This window comes from Miniopterus schreibersii (genome assembly GCF_964146895.1).
Source record: "Miniopterus schreibersii genome assembly, chromosome: 9".
Lineage (NCBI taxonomy): Eukaryota > Metazoa > Chordata > Mammalia > Chiroptera > Miniopteridae > Miniopterus > Miniopterus schreibersii.
Genome location: NC_138118.1, coordinates 25,031,255 through 25,052,183, shown reverse-complemented (window position 1 = coordinate 25,052,183; position 20,929 = coordinate 25,031,255). Strand labels below are relative to the sequence as shown.

At 41.6% G+C, this 20,929-nt stretch overlaps 1 protein-coding gene across 1 annotated transcript; it reads right to left on the bottom strand.

Annotated features, from left to right (window-relative positions):
* Positions 1-11,075: 11,075 nt before the first annotated feature.
* LOC308561353 (uncharacterized protein) lies at positions 11,076-18,658 on the bottom strand. Its single transcript, XM_081146292.1, has 2 exons — positions 18,448-18,658; positions 11,076-13,083 (listed from the first exon to the last, which is right to left on the bottom strand). Exon 2 carries the CDS (start codon positions 13,080-13,082, stop codon positions 12,777-12,779), a length of 306 nt encoding a protein of 101 aa, XP_081002418.1. The 5' UTR covers position 13,083; positions 18,448-18,658; the 3' UTR covers positions 11,076-12,776.
* Between the last annotated feature and the right edge of the window lie 2,271 nt (positions 18,659-20,929).

Here is a 20,929-nt window from a genome sequence, read left to right as displayed (position 1 = left end):
GAGGTATGATCCCTCTACTCTCACTTTGCTGACAGTTTTTATAAAAAATGGGTGTTGAATTTTATGGAATGCTTTTTCTGAATCTATTGATATGATCATGTGATTTTTATCTTTCAATTTGTTTATGTGATGTATTGTGTTTATTGATTTGCAAGTATTGTACCAGCCTTGCATCCTTGGAATAAATTCTACTTGTTCATGGTATATGATCTTTTTAATATATTACTGGATCTGATTTGGTAATATTTTGTTGAGGATTTTAGCATCTATGTTCATCAGGGATATTGACCTGAAAGTCTTTTTCTTTGTAGTGTCTTTATCTGGTTTTGGAATTAAGCCAATACTAGCCTCTTAAAAAGAGTTTGGAAGTGTTCTTTCCTCTTTGATTTTCTGAAATATTTTGAGGAGGGTAGGTGTTAATTCTTCTTTGAATGTTTGGTAAAACTCTCCTGTGAAGCCATCTGGGCCAGGGTTTTGTGTGCTGGGAGCCCTTTGATTACTGCTTCAACTTCATCAGCAGTTATCAGCTTGTATAGGTTTTCTGACTCTTCCTTATTGAGTTTTGGAAGGTTGTATTTTATTCAATTCATCGATGTCATCCAGGTTTTCCAGCTTGGTGGCATATAGTTAGTTGTTCACAGTATTTTCTTACAATCCTTTTTATTTCTGTTGGGTCAGCTGTTGTTTCACCTTTTCATTTCTGATTTTGTTTATTTAGGTCCTCTTTCTATGTTTCCTGATGAGTCTGGATAAAGGTTCATCAATTTTGTTTATCTTTTCAAAGAACCAGCTCTTGGTTTCATTGATCTTTTGTATTGTTTTTTTAGTCTCTATGTCATTTATTTCTGCTCTGATCTTTATTATTTCCTTCCTTCTACTTGATCTGGGCTTTTCTTGTTGTTCGCTTTCTAAGTTTTTAAGTTGTAGGATTAGAGAGTCTAGGAGAAGTTTTTTTTTTTATTTTGAGGTAGGCTTGTAGTGCTATAAACTTCCCTCTCAGGACTCCTTTCATTGTGTCCCATAGATTTGGAGTTGTTGTGTGTTCATTTTCATTTGTTTCCAGGAAGTTTTTTATTTCTTTCTTGATCTCTTTGGTAACCCATTCATTGTTTAAAAAGATGCTATTCAACCTCCATGTGTTTGAATGTTTTGTAGTATTTTTATTGTGGTTGATTTCTAATTTCATGCCATTGTGTTCTGAGAAGATGCTTGATATGATTTCAATCTTCTTGAACTTGTAGAGACTTGTTTTGTGTCCTAACATATGGTTTATCTTTGAGAATGTCCTGTGTGTGCTTGAGAAGAATGTATTTTCTGCAGCTCTGGGGTGGAATATTCTGTAAATGTCAATTAAATCCATCTGATCTAGTGTGTCCTTTAGAGTCACTGTTTCTTTGTTGATTTTTTGTCTGGAAGACCTATGCAGTGAAGTCAGTGGGGTGTTAAAGTCCATTAGTATGACTGTATTGTTGTCGATCTCTCCCTTAGAAGCTTTTTTTTTTATAAATTTAGGTTCTCCTATATTGGGTGCATATCTGTTTATCAGGGTTATATTCTCTTGTTGGATTGATCCCTTTAGCATTATGTAATGCCCTTCTTTGTCTCTCGTTATGGTCTTCATTTTGAAATCTATTGTGTCAGATATGATTATTGCTACCCCAGCTTTTTTTTCATTTCCATTTGCATGGAAAAATTTTTTCCATCTCTTCACTCTCATCCTGTGTGAGTCTTTTGTTCTGAGGTGGGTCTCTTGTAGACAGCATATATTTGGGTCATGTTTTCTTATCCATTCAGCCACCCTACATCTTTTTTGGGGCCATTTAATCCATTTACATTTAAAGTTATTATTGAAAGATACTTATCTACTGCTGTTTTATTTCTTTATGCCTATGTTTCTCATTCTATTAGTACTTCTAATTACAGCAGTTCCTTTAACATTTTCTGTAATGCTGCTTTTGTGGTAATAAACTCCTTTAGCCTTTTTTTGTCTGGGAAGCTCTTTATTTCACCATTTATCTTGAATGATAATCTTGCTGGTTAGAGTAGTCTTCGTTTCAGATCCTTCTTTTGCAATACCTTGCATACTTCATGCCATTCCCTTCTGGACTGTAGAGTTCCTGATGAGGAGTCAGCTGACAGCCTTATGGGGGCTTCTTTGTAGGTAACAGTTCGCTCTTCTCTAGCTGCCTTTAAGATTCTCTCTTTGTCTTGAATTTTTGGCATTTTAATTATAATGTGTCTGGCTGTGGGCTTCTTTGGATTCTTCTTGCTTGGGACTCTGTGCCTCCTGAACTTGAGTGACCTTTTCCTTGACCATGTTTGGGAAATTTTCTGCCATTATTTCTTCAAACAGGTTCTCTAACCCTTGCTTACTTTCGATGTCCTCTGGTACTCCTATAATGTGAACATTGATAAGTTTCAAAGCTCCCTTAGGCTATCCTCCTGTTTTTTAACTTTTTTTCTTTTTGGATCTCTGACTGAGTGATTTTTTCTATCCTGTCTTCTAATTCACTGATCTGATTCTCAGCTTCCTCTAATCTGCTATTTATTTCTTCCAATGTATTCTTTATTTCTGCTATGTCATTCTTAATTTTCTTCATAGTTTCCATATCTTTTTTTCATGCTGTTGAGCATCCTTACAATCAGTATTCTGAACTCTATCTCTCAGAGGTTGCTTATCTTCATCCATTTCATTTAGCTCTTTTTCTGGAGACTTCTCTTGTTCTTTCATTTGGGGCTTGTTTTTTGGTCTCCCCACTTTGGCTACTCTTTTGGACTTGTTTCTAAGTATTAGGTAGATCTTCTAGGACTCTCAGTCCTTCTGGAGGATCTCTGGTACAAGCCAATGTCAGACACAGTTTGTGACTGCCCATGAGTACCCTGTTTGGAGCTATCAACAACTCTAGACTTTAGGTCTCCTCTGCTGGTGCTGGGTGCATTTGGACAGGACCAAGACACATACCAAGGTCTGCTTTTCCAAGATCCAGATCCCAAAACAGGTCAGGCAAAGACTCAAAGCACTTTGAGGTGTGCCTCTGCCTGCAGGCTGATTAATCTGATTCTCTTAATAAGCCTGAGGTTGTAGAAACTCCACAGGGTGGGGCGGCTAGTTGTTATTAACCTCTCAACAAGATTCATGCTGTAGAAACTCCTCTGGGTAGGGTGAGAGGTTTTCTAGCAGGGTAAGGCAATTGTTTTCCCTCTCAGAAAAAAGCTGAAAATTGTCTGCTGGAGAAAGATGTCCTCCACAGTCTGAGGGATTGACTGGGCACAGGAATCCAGAGGAGCATCCTCTGGTCTCACTCTCCAGAGCCCACAACCCCAGACTCTCCCCACACAGCTCCAGTCCACTCTGTTCCCCCTCTGCCAGAGCCCAAGGTGAGCGGCTGCATGCAAAACATTGTGCGTCGGCTCTTTATGAGGGTTCCTGCAGCTCCAGCCACCTCTCCCTGGCCGAGAGAAACCCTGCTGCTTTTCACAGCCAGATGTTATGTGGGCACCTTTCTCAGTTCTGTTGCTCTTAGCTAGGAAGCCTAGCCTGGGTTTTAGGCCTGAGAGACCTCAGTGGGAATCCTTCACAGCTGAGCTATCCTTTGGGACCTTCAGCTGCTGCCTGTGGGAGCGCAGCCAGCCCTCTCATGTCTGCACTTCCTGTCAGTCTCTAAGTGGTCTCCACTTTTCCTCCTTGGTTATGAGGGTGCTGTCCAGCTAGTCTTCAGTTTTCAGGATGGTTTTTCTATGTTTTAGTTGTAAATCCAGATTGGTCCCAGGGGAGTGTCAGTGTAGCTTCCACTCAGTCTGTTGCCATCTTGGATTTCTCCCGCATGCTGAGGACTTTAAGCTTTACCTTTAGCAGCGCAATTGTCGAGTTTTGTAAGTTCTTTATAAATTTTGGATATTAACCCCTTATCAGTTGTATCATTGATGAATAAGTTCTCTCATTCAGTGGGTTGTGTTTTAATTTTGTTGAAGGTTTCCTTTACCATGCAAACCTTTTTAATTTGCTGTAGTTCCATTTGTTTATTTTCTCTTTTGTTTCAACTGGGTGATATATCAAAAAAAATATTGCTAAGAGAAATGTCTAAGATTTTACGAGCTATGCTTTCTTCTAGGATTTTTATGGTTTTAAGTCTCACATTTAAGTCTTTAATCCATTTTAAGTTTATTCTTGTGTATGATGTAAGAACGTGGTCTAGTCTCATATTTTTTTAATGTATCTGTCCAGTTTTTCCAACATCATTTTCTGACTAGACTATCTCATGCCATTGCATGTCCTTGTCTCTTTTGTCAAATATTAATTGACTATAAAGATGTGTGTTCATTTCTGGGCTCCCATTCTGTTCCATTGATATATATGTCTGTTTTTATGCCAGTACCATGCTGTTTTGATTTCTATGGCTTTGTAGTATAGTTTGATATCAGATAGTGTGATTCCTCTAACTTTGTTCTTCTTTCTCAAGATTGCTGTTGCTATTTGTGGTTGTTTGTGGTTCCATATAAATTTTTAGAATACTTGTTCTAGTTCTGTGAGATATGTCATTGGTATCTTGTAAGAATTGCTTTGAATCTAAAGATTGCTTTATGTAGTGTGGTCATTTTAATGATAATAATTCTTTCAATCTGTGAACATGGTATATGCTTCCACTTATTTGTATCTTCGTTAAATATCTTTCTCACTGTATTATAATTTTCCAAGTACAAGCCTTTTATATCCTTGTAGGTATTTTATTCTTTTTGAAGCAATTATGAATGGGATTGTTTTCTGTGTTTCCCTTTCTGATAGTTCATTATTGGTGTATAAAATTGCAGCTGATTTCTGGATATTTAACTCCTGTCTTGCTACTTTACTAAATTAATTTATCATTTCTAGTAGTTTTTTGGTTCTCTGAATATAGTATCATGTGAACTGCAAATAATGATAGTTTTACTTCCTCTAGTTCAATTTGAATGTTTTTTATTTCTTATTCTTTTCTGATTGCTGTGACTAGGACTTCCAGTGCTATGTTGAATAAGAATGGTGAAAACAGACATCCCTGTCTTGTTCCCAATCTTAAGGGAAGGTAAACACATGTGATTTTTGCCTATAAAATATGTTTGCTGTGGGTTTGTCATAAATGGCCTTTATTACATCTAGGTATGTTCCCTCTACTCCCACTTTGCTCAGAGCTTTTATCATAAGTTGATGCTGGATTTTATGAAGTGCTTTTTCAGCATCTATTGATATGACCATGTGAATTTATCCTTCATTTTTTTAATATGGTGTATCACGTTTATTGATTTGCTAATATTGTACCAACCTTGCATCCCCAGAATAAATTCCACTTGATCATGGTGAATAACCTTTTTAATGTATTGCTGAATCCAGCTTGCTAATATTTTGTTGAGAATTTTAGCACCAATGTTCATCGGGGATATTGGCCTATAACTTTCTTTTTTTGTAGTGTCTTTCTCTGGTTTTGGAATTAGGATAATGCTGGCCTTGTAAAATGAGTTTGGGAGTCTTCTATTGAATTTCTTTGAATAGTTTTAGAAAAATAGATGTTGGTACTTTGTTGAATGTTTGGAAAAATTCACCTGTGAGACCATCTGGTCCATGACTTTTGTTTGTTGGGAGTTTTTAATTACTCCTTCAATTTCACTAGTTGTAATCTATTTATTCAGATTCTCTGATTCTTCTTGTTTCAGTTTTGGAAGATTATATGTTTCTAGGAATTTGTCTAATTTGTTGGCAAATAGTGGTTCATAATATTTTCTTAAAAGTCTTTGTATTTCTTTGGTTTCAATTGTTACTCCTTCATTTCCAATTTTATTTATTTGGGTTATCTTTCTTATTGTCTTGCTGAGTTCATTTAAAAGTGTGTCAATCTTGTTTATCTTTTCAAAGAACCAGCTCTTGGTTTCATGGTTTTTGTATTTTTTTAAAATTCTATTTTGTTTATTTTTGCTCTGCTCTTTATTTCCTTCCTTCTACTCACTTTAGGATTTGTTTGTTGTTCTTTTTCCAGTTCCTTTAAGTGTAAAGTTTGATTGTTTTTTTGAGATTTGTCTTTTTCTTGAGTTAGGCCCGTAATGCTGTGAATTTCACTCTTAGGATTGCTTTCGCTGTGTCCCATAGATTTTGGGTTGTTGTGTTCTCACATTTTCATTTGTTTCAGGGCATCTTTTGATTTCTTCCTTGATTTCATTGTTAACCCATTCATAGCTTAATAACGTATTATTTAGTATTCTTGTCTTTCTGTTTTTTCCCAGTTTTATTTTGTGTGTGATTGATTTCTACTTTCATACCATTGTGTTTAGAAAAGATGCTTGATATGATTTCAATATTCTTAACTTTATTGATACTTTTTTTGTGTCCTAACATGTGGTCTATTCTAGAAAATGGTTCATGTGTACTTTAAAAGAACGTATAATCTACTGTGTTGTAGATATCAATTACATTTATTTAATCTTGCGTGTGATTTAAAGTCGTTTCCTTATTGATTTTCTGCCCTGAAGATCTACTCACTGATACCAATGGGGGTGTTAAAATCCCCTAGTATAATTGTATTACTCTCATTCTCTCCCTTTATGCCCAGAGGATTTGCTTTACATAATTAGAGTGGTTCTAACAGCTCTCCTGTGAGGAGGAAGTGCCAGTCAGGTTCACAGGAAAGTAGGGAAAATTGCCCCTTTCTCAAAGCCAGACAACTCAGTCAATGACATCCCCTGAGTCTGCACAGACTTTTAAACCCTGGCCAAGGTAAGTGACTCTTCAGCAGGGCATAAGCTCCATAGGGTGGGGTGAGAGGAAGTCCAGAGGGGGCAGCAATTGCTTTACCCTAAGCTGATGTCTTTTGGAGGCAAGTAAAGCTGATGTTTTTTAAAACAAAACTATTTGGAAAGAATTGATTCATTTATGCTTTTGTATGTTGCTGATGGAACCTTGGCTGTCATAATGAAAATAAACAAATATATGTATAAACAATAGCTTTTCTTCACAAGTTTTATTCTAATTTTAATAGAGTCTTGAGACATTATTAATTTCTAAGCAGGTTTAGAAATTCAACAGTAAAGAAACACTCTCTTGTAGCATTTTTTGTTTTTAATTTCAGGGCCTCGGTTATGGTGTTCACATACTGATTAAAGAATTTAGTTATTTTCATTTTTCTTCTAATCTTTTAAGCCACAAGTTGAATGATCAAATGGAGATAGTGAATATAAATATTTAATGTGCAGAATTTTATATAACCATTTGTATTTATCTAGCTCTTTAAGTTTCCAACTCACTTTCATGTTGTTAGTCATTCATCTGACATCCGATTACATATAAATGTATGAACTTTGTTTCTTGTAGAGGGGGCAGAACTAGCATTGAGATAACAGATTGCTGCATTGGACACATGGACTCTCTTTTTTCCTCCTTTTTTTTGAAGTATTATAGAAGACAAATATAATATGTTTTGTTTATTTGAAAGAATCACCTAATCCCTGTGCTGGACTTGTTATATTAACTAGGAGTGGGGGTGAGGAGGTGGGAAGAGAATTACACAATATTTAGATTAATGGGGTATTTATTAAGAGCTCAGTTACTTGCGGGAGAAGTTTAACAGTTTAACATATTCTTAGCACTTTGATGTGTTAGGCTAGAAACATGAAAGTTAATAACACTGTCTTCTATTATTGGCCCACTGTAGCTCATCTTACCCTTTTAGTTTCACTGACTTCGAATCATTCCTCACACTCTAACACACTACTGAGCAGATTTCTCTTAATGCAAATCTGTTATTTACTCCCTGTTAGAAATCTTTTAAAGCCTTTTGGTAGTCTACAAGATGGAGGTCAAGTATCTAAACTATACTTGGGCTCACTAGAGTCCCTATCCTCACTAAACTCACCAGCCACTTCACAGTTCATGGAATGAGGAATGAGACATCTCTGGAATGATTTCATACCTCCACACTCTTGCTCTCTGTTCCTGCTTTCTGAAATACCTTCTTACCAGAAAAGCTTTCCTGAATTTTTGTGAGGGTAGGTGCCCCTGCTCTAGTGTTGCATAGAAATCTGAGCGTTCCTCTGGTTTGCAGGATTGTTAGTCCTGGCCTGAGACTGGGTTTGAATGTACCATCTGCCCTTTACTATATGACTAACTGAACCGCCCCAGGCCTCCCATTCCTCATCAGTAACATGGGGATAGAACCAGACTCTTGAGTTCCTTACAGTTGGAGCAGCAGGAACTAAAGCAGGTCAAGACTAAAGGCAGCAAAAGCTTCGTCATAGCCCTGAGTGTGGATACGCTGCCAGTGGCTCTCCAGAACTAGCAGCCAAGAGAGATTTTCTACTTTACTGTCAACTCTATGGTGCCAAAAGGAGACACTGCTTCTCACCTATGCTCCAGCACATTCTCTGGGTGGGGAGAGGCACCTCTGGTTGAACTTCACATCAGCACTGAAAACACAAAACCCAGGTGACCTTAAAACTCTTGAAAAACAAGTCACACCTGGACTTTAAAACCACACAGTGAAACCTGGTTCCTGCACTGTCTCCCAGCCCAGAGCTCATCTTTTAACTCTGAGCAAAGATTCAGTCCTTCTCAGTGAAGACGGCGCCTTGTGCAAGCAGACTGGCCAGAACTGGCCCTCCTCCAGTGGACAACATAAGAGTCAATGCTGCCAACCTCAGAGGACACTCAGGGGCTGGTAGACCAGACCATATTTTGTTGTTCACATGTGGAATTAGAATATTTTGAGGTGTATTTTCTCTCTTTACAAAGTAACGGGGTCTTTGACATTTCAAATCACTTCACCTCTACTCTGGATATTTTGGAACCACATAGGACCTTTAGTGTGGATTTCATTTGGAGAAAAGAAACAATGTTTTGTTTTTTTTCAGCCTATGGGTGATTTACTTTGTCTGGTTAAAGTTCAGGAGAAGCTATGTGATGACAGCTGCCCGTTTTCTTGTTAGGGCAACTGCCTGATGAGTTTACTCCTCCAATTCAGTGTATAGGACAGATGGATGCCATTGGGCTGCATGGATGAACTGCTGGAGTGGTGGGCTGCACTTAGCTATTTCTATTTCTTGCTACTTTTTGTTGTTTCTTTGTGTTGACTTCTTCCCTGGCATAATTTTCCATTCTAAGTAAAACAAGTCTCCCAAGTATTGTGTGTTTACAATAACAGAACTATTCTTACTTTATTTGGAAAAAATTCAATCTTTTATTACACACCTTTTCAAACAAATGTCACAGATCTCTTAGTGGCATGTTTGCTATTTTAGGTGCCGTCACCAGCTCATCATTGTCCCACCAGCTGTCTACCAGGCTCTGTGCAAACTGTGTGTTAATTAACAAGGGCTTGGAAGCAAGTGCCCTGCGGTTAAGCATTGTAAACATGGAGGTCATTTTCTGATTTGTGAAAGGAAATTTCCCTCAAACTTTTAAAACTGAATTAACTTAGCAGGCTGACTTCTGACCCACAAAAAAACAAAAGCAAAAGGAAAGGAAACAATGATGAGAGAATGAGAAATAGGAGCCCAACCCACCCCCAGCCACGGCCCATGCTCCTCCGGAAGAAAACCACTCGTCTTTCCAGAGTGTTCCTAGGGCTCAAGGCTGAAAGGCCATGAAGTAGAAAGAGAAAGAGGGCTTTGGCCTTATTGTGAATTTTTAAATGTAATCATCATTACATTATTTATTTAAATGTAGTTATTTTGGTATTTAATTTTTTTAAAGAGAGGAAAAAATAACTACTTTCCTGATGGAATGAAATGGCTCAGAATGGTATATTTAGGCAATTTTAAAACATTATTTACCCAGAGACCAAATATGATATATCTATTCTAAGTATTGTGTGTCAACCCAAGGTATGGAGCTGTTATAATGTTACTGCAGATAATGCATATTAAAACTTATGAAACCTAGTTGGTTTTGCTCAGTGGTTAGGACTGAAGGACTTGGCTTCCATTCCAGCCAAGGGCACCTACCTCAGTTGCAGGCTCCGTTCTTAGCCTCGGTAAGGGCGGATGCAGGAGGCAACCAATTGATGTGTCTTCTCTCACATGGATGTTTTTCTCTTTCTCTCTCTCCCCCTCCCACTCTTTCTGAAAAGCAATGGAAAAAATATCCTTAGGTGAGGATTAAAACAAATGAAATGAAACTTGAAGTGTGAACATATGGAGGAAGTTGCTCCCTTGGGGAGATTTTATCCATGCTGAATAGTCTCAATAAATGGCACATATTTTAGAATACATTTATATGTACCTCTCTCTGTCTCTCTTTCTCTCTGTGTAAAACAAAGCAGAGCATCCAGTTCAAGTCCAATATTTTAAAGTCAAGAGGAGTATACTACAAATAATTTAGTGGAATTTTATGAGAAGGTAGAAATTTATAGCTGACTCTGTGATATTGAAGCTTAGTGGAGGGTTAGATCAGAAACTTTGGATTTAGGTTGCCAAGGGCTCCATGCTCTCCTTCTTGCTGTTTACTAAGAGTGTCATGTGGGGCAAGTTATCTAAATCTTTTCATCAGTATATCTGCCATACAGGATAGTTGTGAGTAATGTTTCAGAAGCTGCTGCTCTATACAGTCCCTGAAATTTGGCCCTAGATTTTAGAGTTCTAGGAAAGGTCTTATTTTAACCAACCCTATCTCATTTACATGAATTGATTTAAAGAATTTGGAGGGGAACTTATTGGTTACTATGGAGAGAGAAGGACTTGCACCTATCTTTTGTTCCAACACAGTTTCTCACCAAAATTAAAAGCAGGATTAATAACCTTGTAATCTACTGTACTCATGAAGGAGTGGCTGGAATATTATTGACCCTTCTTGGGATCTTACTCTACTGGGCTGGCTACATCTCTAAAGCTAAGCATTAGAACATTGTCTTGGCTTGCATGATCTTAAGATTTCATCTAAGTAGAAAGGGTGTGCCAACAGCTGTAGTTTCAATTCGAGACCAGGCCCCTACATGGTCCCTTATCCCTTGGTTTGTGTATGTGAAAGAGGGTCTGTCTCCCTCAAAGTTATGTTAGAAGTGGAGACTTTCATTGAAAATTTTTTCTTTAAAGAAGAAGTAATCCATTTTTGTATTAATTTTAAAAAATTTATCTTTATTGTTGAATGCCGGAGCCAGCCGGCAGGCGAACGAGGACCTGATTGAGGGGGTGAGGATTAGAAAAGAAAGACACATAGAAAAGGATGGGATTGGGAGGGCTACAGCCAAGGCAGAGCTGAGCTGAGCTGAGCCGGGCTGCGCGCCGAGTTTATTGATTACAAGCTTTTTATAGTGCACCCAGACCACAATACCCAAAACAGTGACCTTTTACCTAGTTCCTGCTCTGCACAAACATTCTTGTTTGTCTAGACACTCTGTCTCCAAGTCAAGGTCTTTGTGCAGGGTTTCTACTCCCTAAAGCAAAGGATACTATGTAATCTTAACTAAGCTACAGGAGGCAGAGGTGCTAGCTCTGCCGACCCACCCTGCGGGTCAACGTGCCAGAGATTTCTCTCTAAGGCGACGCTAGGGTCGGCGAGCCCCTGGAGAGACTCCAGGGCAGCACCCTACCAGGGAGACTATTCATGAGGGGCAGCCAGCCGGCTCCCCACATCTCCCCCTTTCTTTTCTAAACTAAAGACTTAGGCTCTAAAGCTTTTGGGCGGGTATGCAGGTGGAGAGTATGTAGTCCTATTTTTAGGACTTTAATATCTTTCATGAGTGTTTTCAGTATGCAGGGTGTTATTAAAAAACCAAGGACAACGAGAGTAGCCAATCCGGCCACTCCGAGAATTCCATGTTTCCAATCTGTTGCTGAGAGGAAATGTCCCCTCATTCCATTAACCCAAGATTGCGCCATTTCTGCAAGTGAGGTGTCTATCTTAGGCGCTTTCCTCAAGGCCAGAATTTCTTGATGGAGTTGTATTAAGTCTAGAGAGACATTACCATCATGCCAGACCCCTGCTAAATGCTTTTGCACTCTGTCCCAGGGGTAGGAAGAGCTGTTATATTCCTTACGGGTCACGCAAATGTGTTTAAAATCAGCATGACAGTCTAAGTCTAGCCGTAGTTTTAAACTTTGCACTTCTTGCCCTATGATGGTAAGGGTGTCATAAAGTGCATTAAGTCTTTCTTCTATCTTTAAATCTATCGCTTCCTGGGTTCCTAGTGCCTGAGTAACATTGGCACTAAGTTGATTCACCTGATGTGCTGTTTGTATACTTTGAGACAGCGACACGGCCGCGGTGACACTGGCCGCAATGACGGCCACCAGGGCTGTAATGCCTGTAATTAGGAGGCCGATAAATCTCTTGCTCCGCAGGAGGAGCTCGGTGGTCTCTTTGATTACCTGAAGACCTCTATCATTATACCATTCTCCTGAAACATTTACAGGAATCATTACAAAGGTGGGTTGATACATGACCATAAGTTGATAGTTCAGAGATACATTATACATACAATTATTGATGGTACAATTATTACATTGGATCTGCCAATATGAGGCATCCCGAATAATATTCAGGGCGCCCACGAGTAGGGCATAGGGCGGTGGGACACAGGCCTGTATTTTACGGAACTGCTGTGTCGGTCCCATGAGGACTGCTGTATTTCCCCGTTCGTCATTGGTATAGATGTCTCCCCCCATGGCAGCAACGAGTCGCCACAGCTGAGTTTGAAATGGCCCCTTGTTCACTGATCAAAAAGACTCAGCAAGGGCCTTCCATTCTGGGCCTGATGCAGACCAATCATGCATTGGGGACCCCCCGGTTGCATTGATTACTGTACCGAGCTTCCCTCTACAGTTCATCCAATGTGGTTGCTTTGTACGATTGGTGAGATCAGGTTCACAGATAGGCACTCCTTCCGGGGGATTTGTGGCACTGCCCACAGCGATCTTACTGGGATACCATAGGTCCACATGCCAACGTGTCCAATCTCCATTCTATGGTTCTGCACCATCCTCCTCGTCTGGTCGGTCAGTCGCGCGAGGGTCTCCGTCACCGAGTTCTGGGGCGCTGGATTCCGTCGAGATGGAGCTCGGCCGCGCAGGGGCGTTCTGGAACGCATGCCGTACCAGCCTCTCCGGGAGCCACCGCGGCGCTTCAGCATCCTGTGGAAAAACACACACATGCCCTCGGCCCCAGATTAATACCGGATCTGGCCCATGCCAAGCCCCATCAAGCGGATCCTTCCATCTCACCAAGGCTTGGTGCTTAGATGAACTCGGCTGCCAAAGCCGCTGGGCTGCAGAGTGACCTTCAGCATCCAAAATTAAAAAATTAAGAATAAAAAGAGCATGATTTAACTGATTCTGTGGGGTTAGGGGGTACAGCTCCCCCTTTTTTATTTTAAATAATTGATTTTTGAGGGTGCTGTGTGCACGCTCGACTATGCCTTGGCCCTGTGGGTTGTAAGGGATTCCAGTCTTGCTCTGAATTTCTAGTTGGGCGCAAAAATTCTGAAAACGCTGGCTGGTGTAACCAGGGCCATTATCAGTTTTTATTATTTTAGGTTGTCCTATAATGGCCATGCAGCGTAAGCAGTGAGCAATAACTTGAGTACTAGATTCACCCGGCAAGGCCGAGGCTATTATAAAGCCTGAATATGTGTCTACTGTAATATGAACAAATTTTTGCCTACCAAAGCTAGGGATATGGGTGATATCCATTTGCCACAGATGGTTGGGCAGCAGCTCTCGGGGGTTAACTCCATAATGAGGAATAGTAGTAAGAGCAGGACATGTGGGGCAGTCTTTTACTATTTGACGAGCCGCCTCTCTGGTGATTTTGAACTGGAGTCGGAGAGTATGCGCATTTTGGTGGTGTAGGGCATGGGATGCCTGGGCGGCGGGCACTCCGACGAGGTAAAGTCGGGTAGCTTCGTCTGCCCGTCTATTGCCATCAGCTAAAGGCCCAGGTAAATTAGTGTGGGTGCGGATGTGCCCAAAATAACAAGAGTGACTGTGATTTAAAATGGCTGTTTGTATGGCCAGAAATAATTGTTGAACAGTGGAGTTAGTGGTGCCAATAAAGGGCACAGTTTCAATACATGAGAGCCCTCGGACTACATAGTGACTGTCAGATATAACGTTTATAGGCCTGTGCGCAAAGTCAATAAGCACTCGACACACAGCAGCCAATTCCACCTCTTGGACTGAAGAATAGGGGGTGGTCCATTGGATAACTCATTGCTCATGCACATAGGCGGCGGTGTCCGATGAAGAGCCATCAGTAAATACCGTGTCAGCATCAGGCAAAGGCTGGTCCGTCACTATTTTAGGAAAGATAACAGAATGCCTGAGAAAAAACTGTAAAAGTTTATCTGGAGGATAATGATTGTCTATCTGTCCTGGGAATTCAGCTAGAGCAATGCCCCAAGGTGTGCATTTCTGGAATAACCAGTTTATCTGGGCTTGAGAATAAGGCACTAAGATGGCCGCAGGCTCTCGTCCGAAATATTGGCAAGATTCTTCTCGAGCCTGCTGGATAAGAATTGCCACATGCTCGTAATAAGGGGTTAACACTGGAGCAGGTGAAGATGGGAGATGCACCCAGCGGAGTGGGCGGTCCTGCCATAGAATGGCCGTGGGGGAATGGGTGGTGGCCAGGATGCAGGCATACCAAGGCCTGCTATAATCACAAAAAGTCGCCTGCTGTGATTTTATGGCTGTCTCGACCCTTTGTAGGGCCGTCCGTCCCGCCTGTGTAAGTTGTCTTGGCGAAGACGGGCTTGAGTAACCCTTGAGAATGTTAAATAGGGGTTTTAACTCTCCAGTGGTTAGGCCTAAATAGGGTCTGATCCAATTAATGTCTCCAAGCAGTTTTTGAAAGTCATTTAGAGTATGAAGGTCGTCCACTCTGATGGACACCTTCTGACAAGAAAATAGGTCAGGCTGAAGATGAAACCCCAAGTAAGCAAATGGTGGGTGGCGCTGCACCTTCTCTGGGGAGATAATCAAACCCTGCTTACTTAAGTCCTGTTCAAGGTCTGCAAAAGCCCTAAGTAAAATTCCTTCCTGACTAGTTGCAATTAATATATCATCCATATAGTGACACAAATAGATAGTGGGATAGATCCGCCGGACTCGGGACAGAGCTGCGGCTATAAATTTTTGACACAAGGTGGGGCTATTTGCCATCCCCTGCGGCAGCACTCTCCACTGGTATCGTTGCATGGGTTCTTTGAAATTTGCTGATGGGACACTAAAAGCAAATCTCTTGCAATCCTGTGGATGAAGGGGAATAGTATAAAAACAGTCTTTCAGGTCAATGATTATTTTGAAAGTGCCTCGGGGGATGGCCGCAGGAGTGGGCAGTCCTAGTTGAAGAGCACCCATAATTTCCATAGTCTCATTAATTTTTCTTAAATCCTGGAGCAATCTCCACTTTCCAGATTTCTTTTTAACAACAAATATGGGGGAATTCCAGGGGGAGTTAGAAGGCTCTATGTGGCCCTGCCGGAGCTGGTCCTGCACCAGGTCCTTAGCGGCAGCTATTTTTTCCTCAGACAGGGGCCATTGATCTACCCACACAGGCTGATCTGATTTCCAAGTTATCTTATTAGCGTGGGTAATAGGAATATCAAAGGCCCCACCTAAAAATACCCTAGGCCAGCGCGACTAGGGCGCGGTTGAGGCTGCAAAGGTTCCGTAATTCCATCTCCTGCTTTTCCAAGTCCCTGATCAGGGAGGAGACCTTGGTCAAATAGCTGTTGTGTGACTGCTGGATTGGAGCTGTGGAGATATACTCCCATACGCTCCATAACATCTCTTCCCCAAAGATTAACGGGGAGGTCTTCTAAAATATAAGGTTGAAACTCTCCCTGATGTCTCTCATTGTCAGTCCAGGTTAATAGTCGTGAACTTATCTTGGGGGCTTTACTTTGGCCAATGCCCTGCAAGTCTGTCATGGCCGGGTGAAGAGGCCATTGAGGAGGCCAATGTTTCTGAGAAAGTACGGAGACATCTGCTTCCGTGTCTAAGATGCCTTTAAAAGGCTTTCCATCAATCAAAAGAATCATCTCTGGCCGCCCCCTTTTTATGGGCTGAATCCAATAAGCATCGGAGGACCCAAAACCTTGGGTTCCTCGTGTTTCTTTGGTCATAATTTTGCCCTGTTCTACGAGGGGCAGTAATACTATTTGAGCAATTCTTTGTCCTTTATTAATGGTGGCCACATTATGAGGAGCATGAGCTAGTACTTTTATTTCCCCAGTATAATTTTGATTTATAACTCCAGGTGCGACTAAGAGACCTTTCATGGTGCTGCTACTTCGTCCCAGGAGGAGTCCCACTGTGCCTGGAGGCAGCGGTCCATAGACCCCCGTGGGTATGGTCTGCATTCCCATGGCTGGTGTTAGTACTGCCTAGGTGGCGGAACTGAGGTCCAGTCCTGCACTCCCTGGGGTGGCTCGGAAGAGGTCACAAATGGATTGTTTACTGGGGGTTTCCCCAGGGTCTCCCCCTGCAGAGCCCCATATGTTTGCGGGGCCTGGGGCTGGCCCCTCCGCCAGTTTCCCGACGGGATAGTAGAGGCAAGGGGCCGTCCCTGCAGGTCTAGTTTCGATTTACAGTCTCGGGCCCAATGATTTCCCTTTTTGCATCTTGGGCAGCGCCCAGGACTAGGCCCTTGTGGCGGTCCCGCGGGTGCAGGGCGGCCTCCAGCGGCTCTTTGAGGACATTGACGAGTATAATGTCCCATCTGGCCACAGGAAAAGCAGCTTCCTGGAGGACCAGGGATTCTTCTCCCCTTTCCTCGCCCCGAGCCCTGCTGTTGCAAATACTGTTGCATGGTCTGCCCCCGTAAGGCAGCCGCAAGGGTCACCCCGGTGGTGTAAGAGGGCCCAATGTCCTGGCAAAGTCGAACATAGTCATTCAAAGTTCCTTTCTGACGATAGGGGCGGAGGGCTGCCTGACAAGCTGAATTTGCATTCTCATAAGCCAGCTGCCGCACTATAATAACCCCTGCCTCCCCGTCCCCTAACAGCTTACCTGCCATATCCAGCAGACGAGAGACAAAATCCTGATATAATTCATCTGCACCTTGTCTAATTTTTGTCAAATCCATAGTAACATTCTTGGTAGTGGGTAACTTTTTCCACGCTCTTTTGGCAGCCGCGGCTACCTGTGCATAAGTCCCCATTCCATACTGAAGTTGGGCCGGTGTATCGGCAAAGGGACCTTCCCCTAAAAGCCCTTGCAGGTCTGAGGGTATATTATTGCGCAGGTTAAGGCGGTGTACTTTTTCATATTGTTCTGTGTACTCAGATTTCCACAATAAGTAATCCCCTCCAGACAGACAGGCCCGAGCCAATAGCTTCCAATCATTGGGACACATAGTATATTCGGTGTCCAAGGCATCGAGAATGGCCTCCGTATAAGGTGCCGTGGGCCCATATTGAGCACAGGCAAGTTTAAGTTCTTTTAATTTTTTAAAATCAATAGGCCCATAAAATCTATGCGGGGGATTGTTGCCCTGCGCAGGCTGCTCAAAAATTGGATAACATATGGATGCTTCTTCTTCAAAGCCTTCTAATGACTCTCCCTGCTGCCGCGCCTGAGCTAAAGCCAATTGAAGCGATGACCTGGGTGGAATCTCTGTTTTTACTTTACTCCATCCGGGGTCGTTGATTTGACCCGGCCCTTTCTGTGCTAGGGCAAGCAGGGCTCGCTCTCGGGGGTCTGATATTTTAACCCCTGCCTGGCCCGCGTGCGGCAAGGCAGTCCTCGCTGCAGCAGCACCAAAACCCGTCCCAGGGTAACTAGGGGGGTCTTGTTTAAGGTCTATCGGCGGGGGGTCATCAGTACCTCCTCTCCGCCCGCCAGAGCCTGGACCCTGTAAGAGATCTCTCATCTGTTGTAACATTTCCTGCATCTCCTCCGCGGTAACTGCGGAGGGGGTAGGGCCAGATCTTTTTGTGCACTCTTCAGAAAGGAGTGCAAACTCCCCATATCTCTCTCTCTCATACTCTGCGGCAGCTTCTTCAAGATCTCCCTCTTCCTTTGGTGTAAGTCTATCAGGCCGACTATTGCCCACAAGGGGCCCCGGCTCAAGCGGGGGAGCGGTGGCCACATCCTCAGAGTGTGGATCTTTTACAGAGTCAGCACGGACCTCTAGGGGAGGATTCATGCGGGTGCCTTCATGGCGTGGGTCAAGGCTGTCCCTAACCAAATTCCAAAGAGAAAAAGTTTTTACTGGCATCTTTTGGGGTCCATGGGCCTGAAAATATCCCTGCAAGCGTTCTCCTACCTTATTCCAAGTTTCTAAACTCACCGTGCCCTCCTCAGGGAACCAGGGGCACACTTCCTCCACAAACTGCAAAAATGTACGCAGTTGCGAGGTACTAACCTTGGCGCCCCTAGAGCGGAGCATTGTTTTCAAGACTTGTGCGAACAGCATTCTACTATTTTCCTGTCCCATGATTTCCTTACTCCCGATGTACTAACCGCTCTCCCTGCTACTACGGTTGCACTTACCGAGCAGCGTGGTGCACCTCCTCCGAGCGGTGTCCTCTACCGTCGTCCCAGGTTTTCAGGTCCCTGTTCGGGCGCCACTTGCCGGAGCCAGCCGGCAGGCGAACGAGGACCTGATTGAGGGGGTGAGGATTAGAAAAGAAAGACACATAGAAAAGGATGGGATTGGGAGGGCTACAGCCAAGGCAGAGCTGAGCTGAGCTGAGCCGGGCTGCTCGCCGAGTTTATTGATTACAAGCTTTTTATAGTGCACCCAGACCACAATACCCAAAACAGTGACCTTTTACCTAGTTCCTGCTCTGCACAAACATTCTTGTTTGTCTAGACACTCTGTCTCCAAGTCAAGGTCTTTGTGCAGGGTTTCTACTCCCTAAAGCAAAGGATACTATGTAATCTTAACTAAGCTACAGGAGGCAGAGGTGCTAGCTCTGCCGACCCACCCTGCGGGTCAACGTGCCAGAGATTTCTCTCTAAGGCGACGCTAGGGTCGGCGAGCCCCTGGAGAGACTCCAGGGCAGCACCCTACCAGGGAGACTATTCATGAGGGGCAGCCAGCCGGCTCCCCACAGTTGAAAGTATTTCAGATGCCCTCCTCACCTTTCCCATTAAATCTTACTTATGCAGCCTAAGCTTAGTAATATTCTAAATTCATAAATTTTTTTAAAATATGTTTTTATTTACTTTTAGAGAGAGAGAGAGACATTGATCAAACATCAATGGGCTGCCTCCTACTGGGGATTGATCCCCACAACCTGGGTATATGCCCTGACCCAGAATTGACCCAGCAACCTCTAAGTGCATGGGATGAGGGCTCAACCAACTGAGCCATACCAGCCAGGGCTAAATTGATAGATTTTTTGTGACTAGGTTTTGTGGACCAGTATATTGATCTTTAACTTACCTCAATTAGTACCAAAATATCACATCTAAACTTAAGTATATTAAGTATAACTCTCACTTTTTTTTTCAAGGAAAGAGGTCACAGTATTATTTTGGAAATTTCCCACACAGATTGTGACAAAGTCTATCAAATGTGTGCCAGGTAGAAGTTCAGTCAATGTCATTTCCACTTTCCTCTTGGGTAGTGTTTTTCATTCATAGTGAGTTGCTCTGAATTGCAAGGTCTAAGGGAAAAGACCATTTTCTTAGATAATAAATCATGTTATAGTCAAACAATCATTATCAAAATAATTTGTTGTAAGAGCTAAAAATTTACTTTACTTTTACTTTATAAATATATGTTAAACACTATATTTTTATCTTCTTAATAATAGTAGAGGTAAAGCTTTTTATATACCAAATGACCTTACTACAGAAACAGATGGGATCTATATTAGTCAATTGTAGTTTTAAAAATCCTCAGTAATCTCTTTGGAAACTAAAATTTAGTCCTGATTTTTCAAGGAAAATCTGAATAAAGTGTTGTATTCATTAGGATTTTTAAAATTTGATACTACATGGAGTCTATACAACTTTCTTATCACACATATGGAATATCGAGAAGAGAAGCAAAACTTATTACTATATTTATTTACTTCCACTTGTGATTAATAATAAAACTTTTAATATGTAAAATATTCATGTAGTAAAGTAAAATAGAGTTGGATATATAAATAATTCAATTTCATTGACACTAGTAATATGTTTTAAAGTAATGTTAAAGATAAACCTTTTAATGTTTGGGCCAAATATAATAAAATGTCACATAAGTTACTGTATTTTTTATTATATATATTTGACATTACAACATTATACTAGAAGTTCTTTTTCTATTTCTCATTTTCCTTCTTTTCAGAGTCTGAATATTTCCTTTTTTGTTTTTCATTACTTCTGTGTAAGAAACTTCCAGATTATTTACTCCTAGCAGAAATAACCCAACAAGAAAAATGTCATGAAGCAAATACATATGACCTCAGGCTGAAACCTGTCTTGTCTTACTGTCCTGTGAAGCAACACAAATCCAAGCATCTTAATTAGATTTATAGATTTCTGTTGATTTACTGTAAGGATGTTTTAGAATGTCTCAGAATGTGGTGGTTTGGTGATAACCAGTGGAAGAAGTTGTGGCCTGTCACAGTTTGTAGTTTAAGTAAACTCCAATTACTCCTGTAATATGTATATTATGAGTGACTGTTTTGATACTAGTATGAAGTATGCAGTTATATTTACTACTTCTCTAGTATTTAAATTGGTGAATCAATTTCTTCTGGTCTCTAGAACCCTTGAAATACCATATCAAGAAGCCCTGGTGTTTATAAACTACATTTGTAGTGGGTACAAAGAAGATATTGTTGGACACTTAAAGGGCTATGATCTACTTAGGAAATGTGCTGGATTATTTTGGTCACCAGAAACAGAGATTCACTCAGCTTACCTGTAATTGTAAGACTGTGGTTACATTGCTAGTGAGAATGAAAACAAAGTGTAGTCTAATGGGAATCCAGGACTAAACCAGAGAGCATAAAGACTAGAAAGTAGTTTGGGA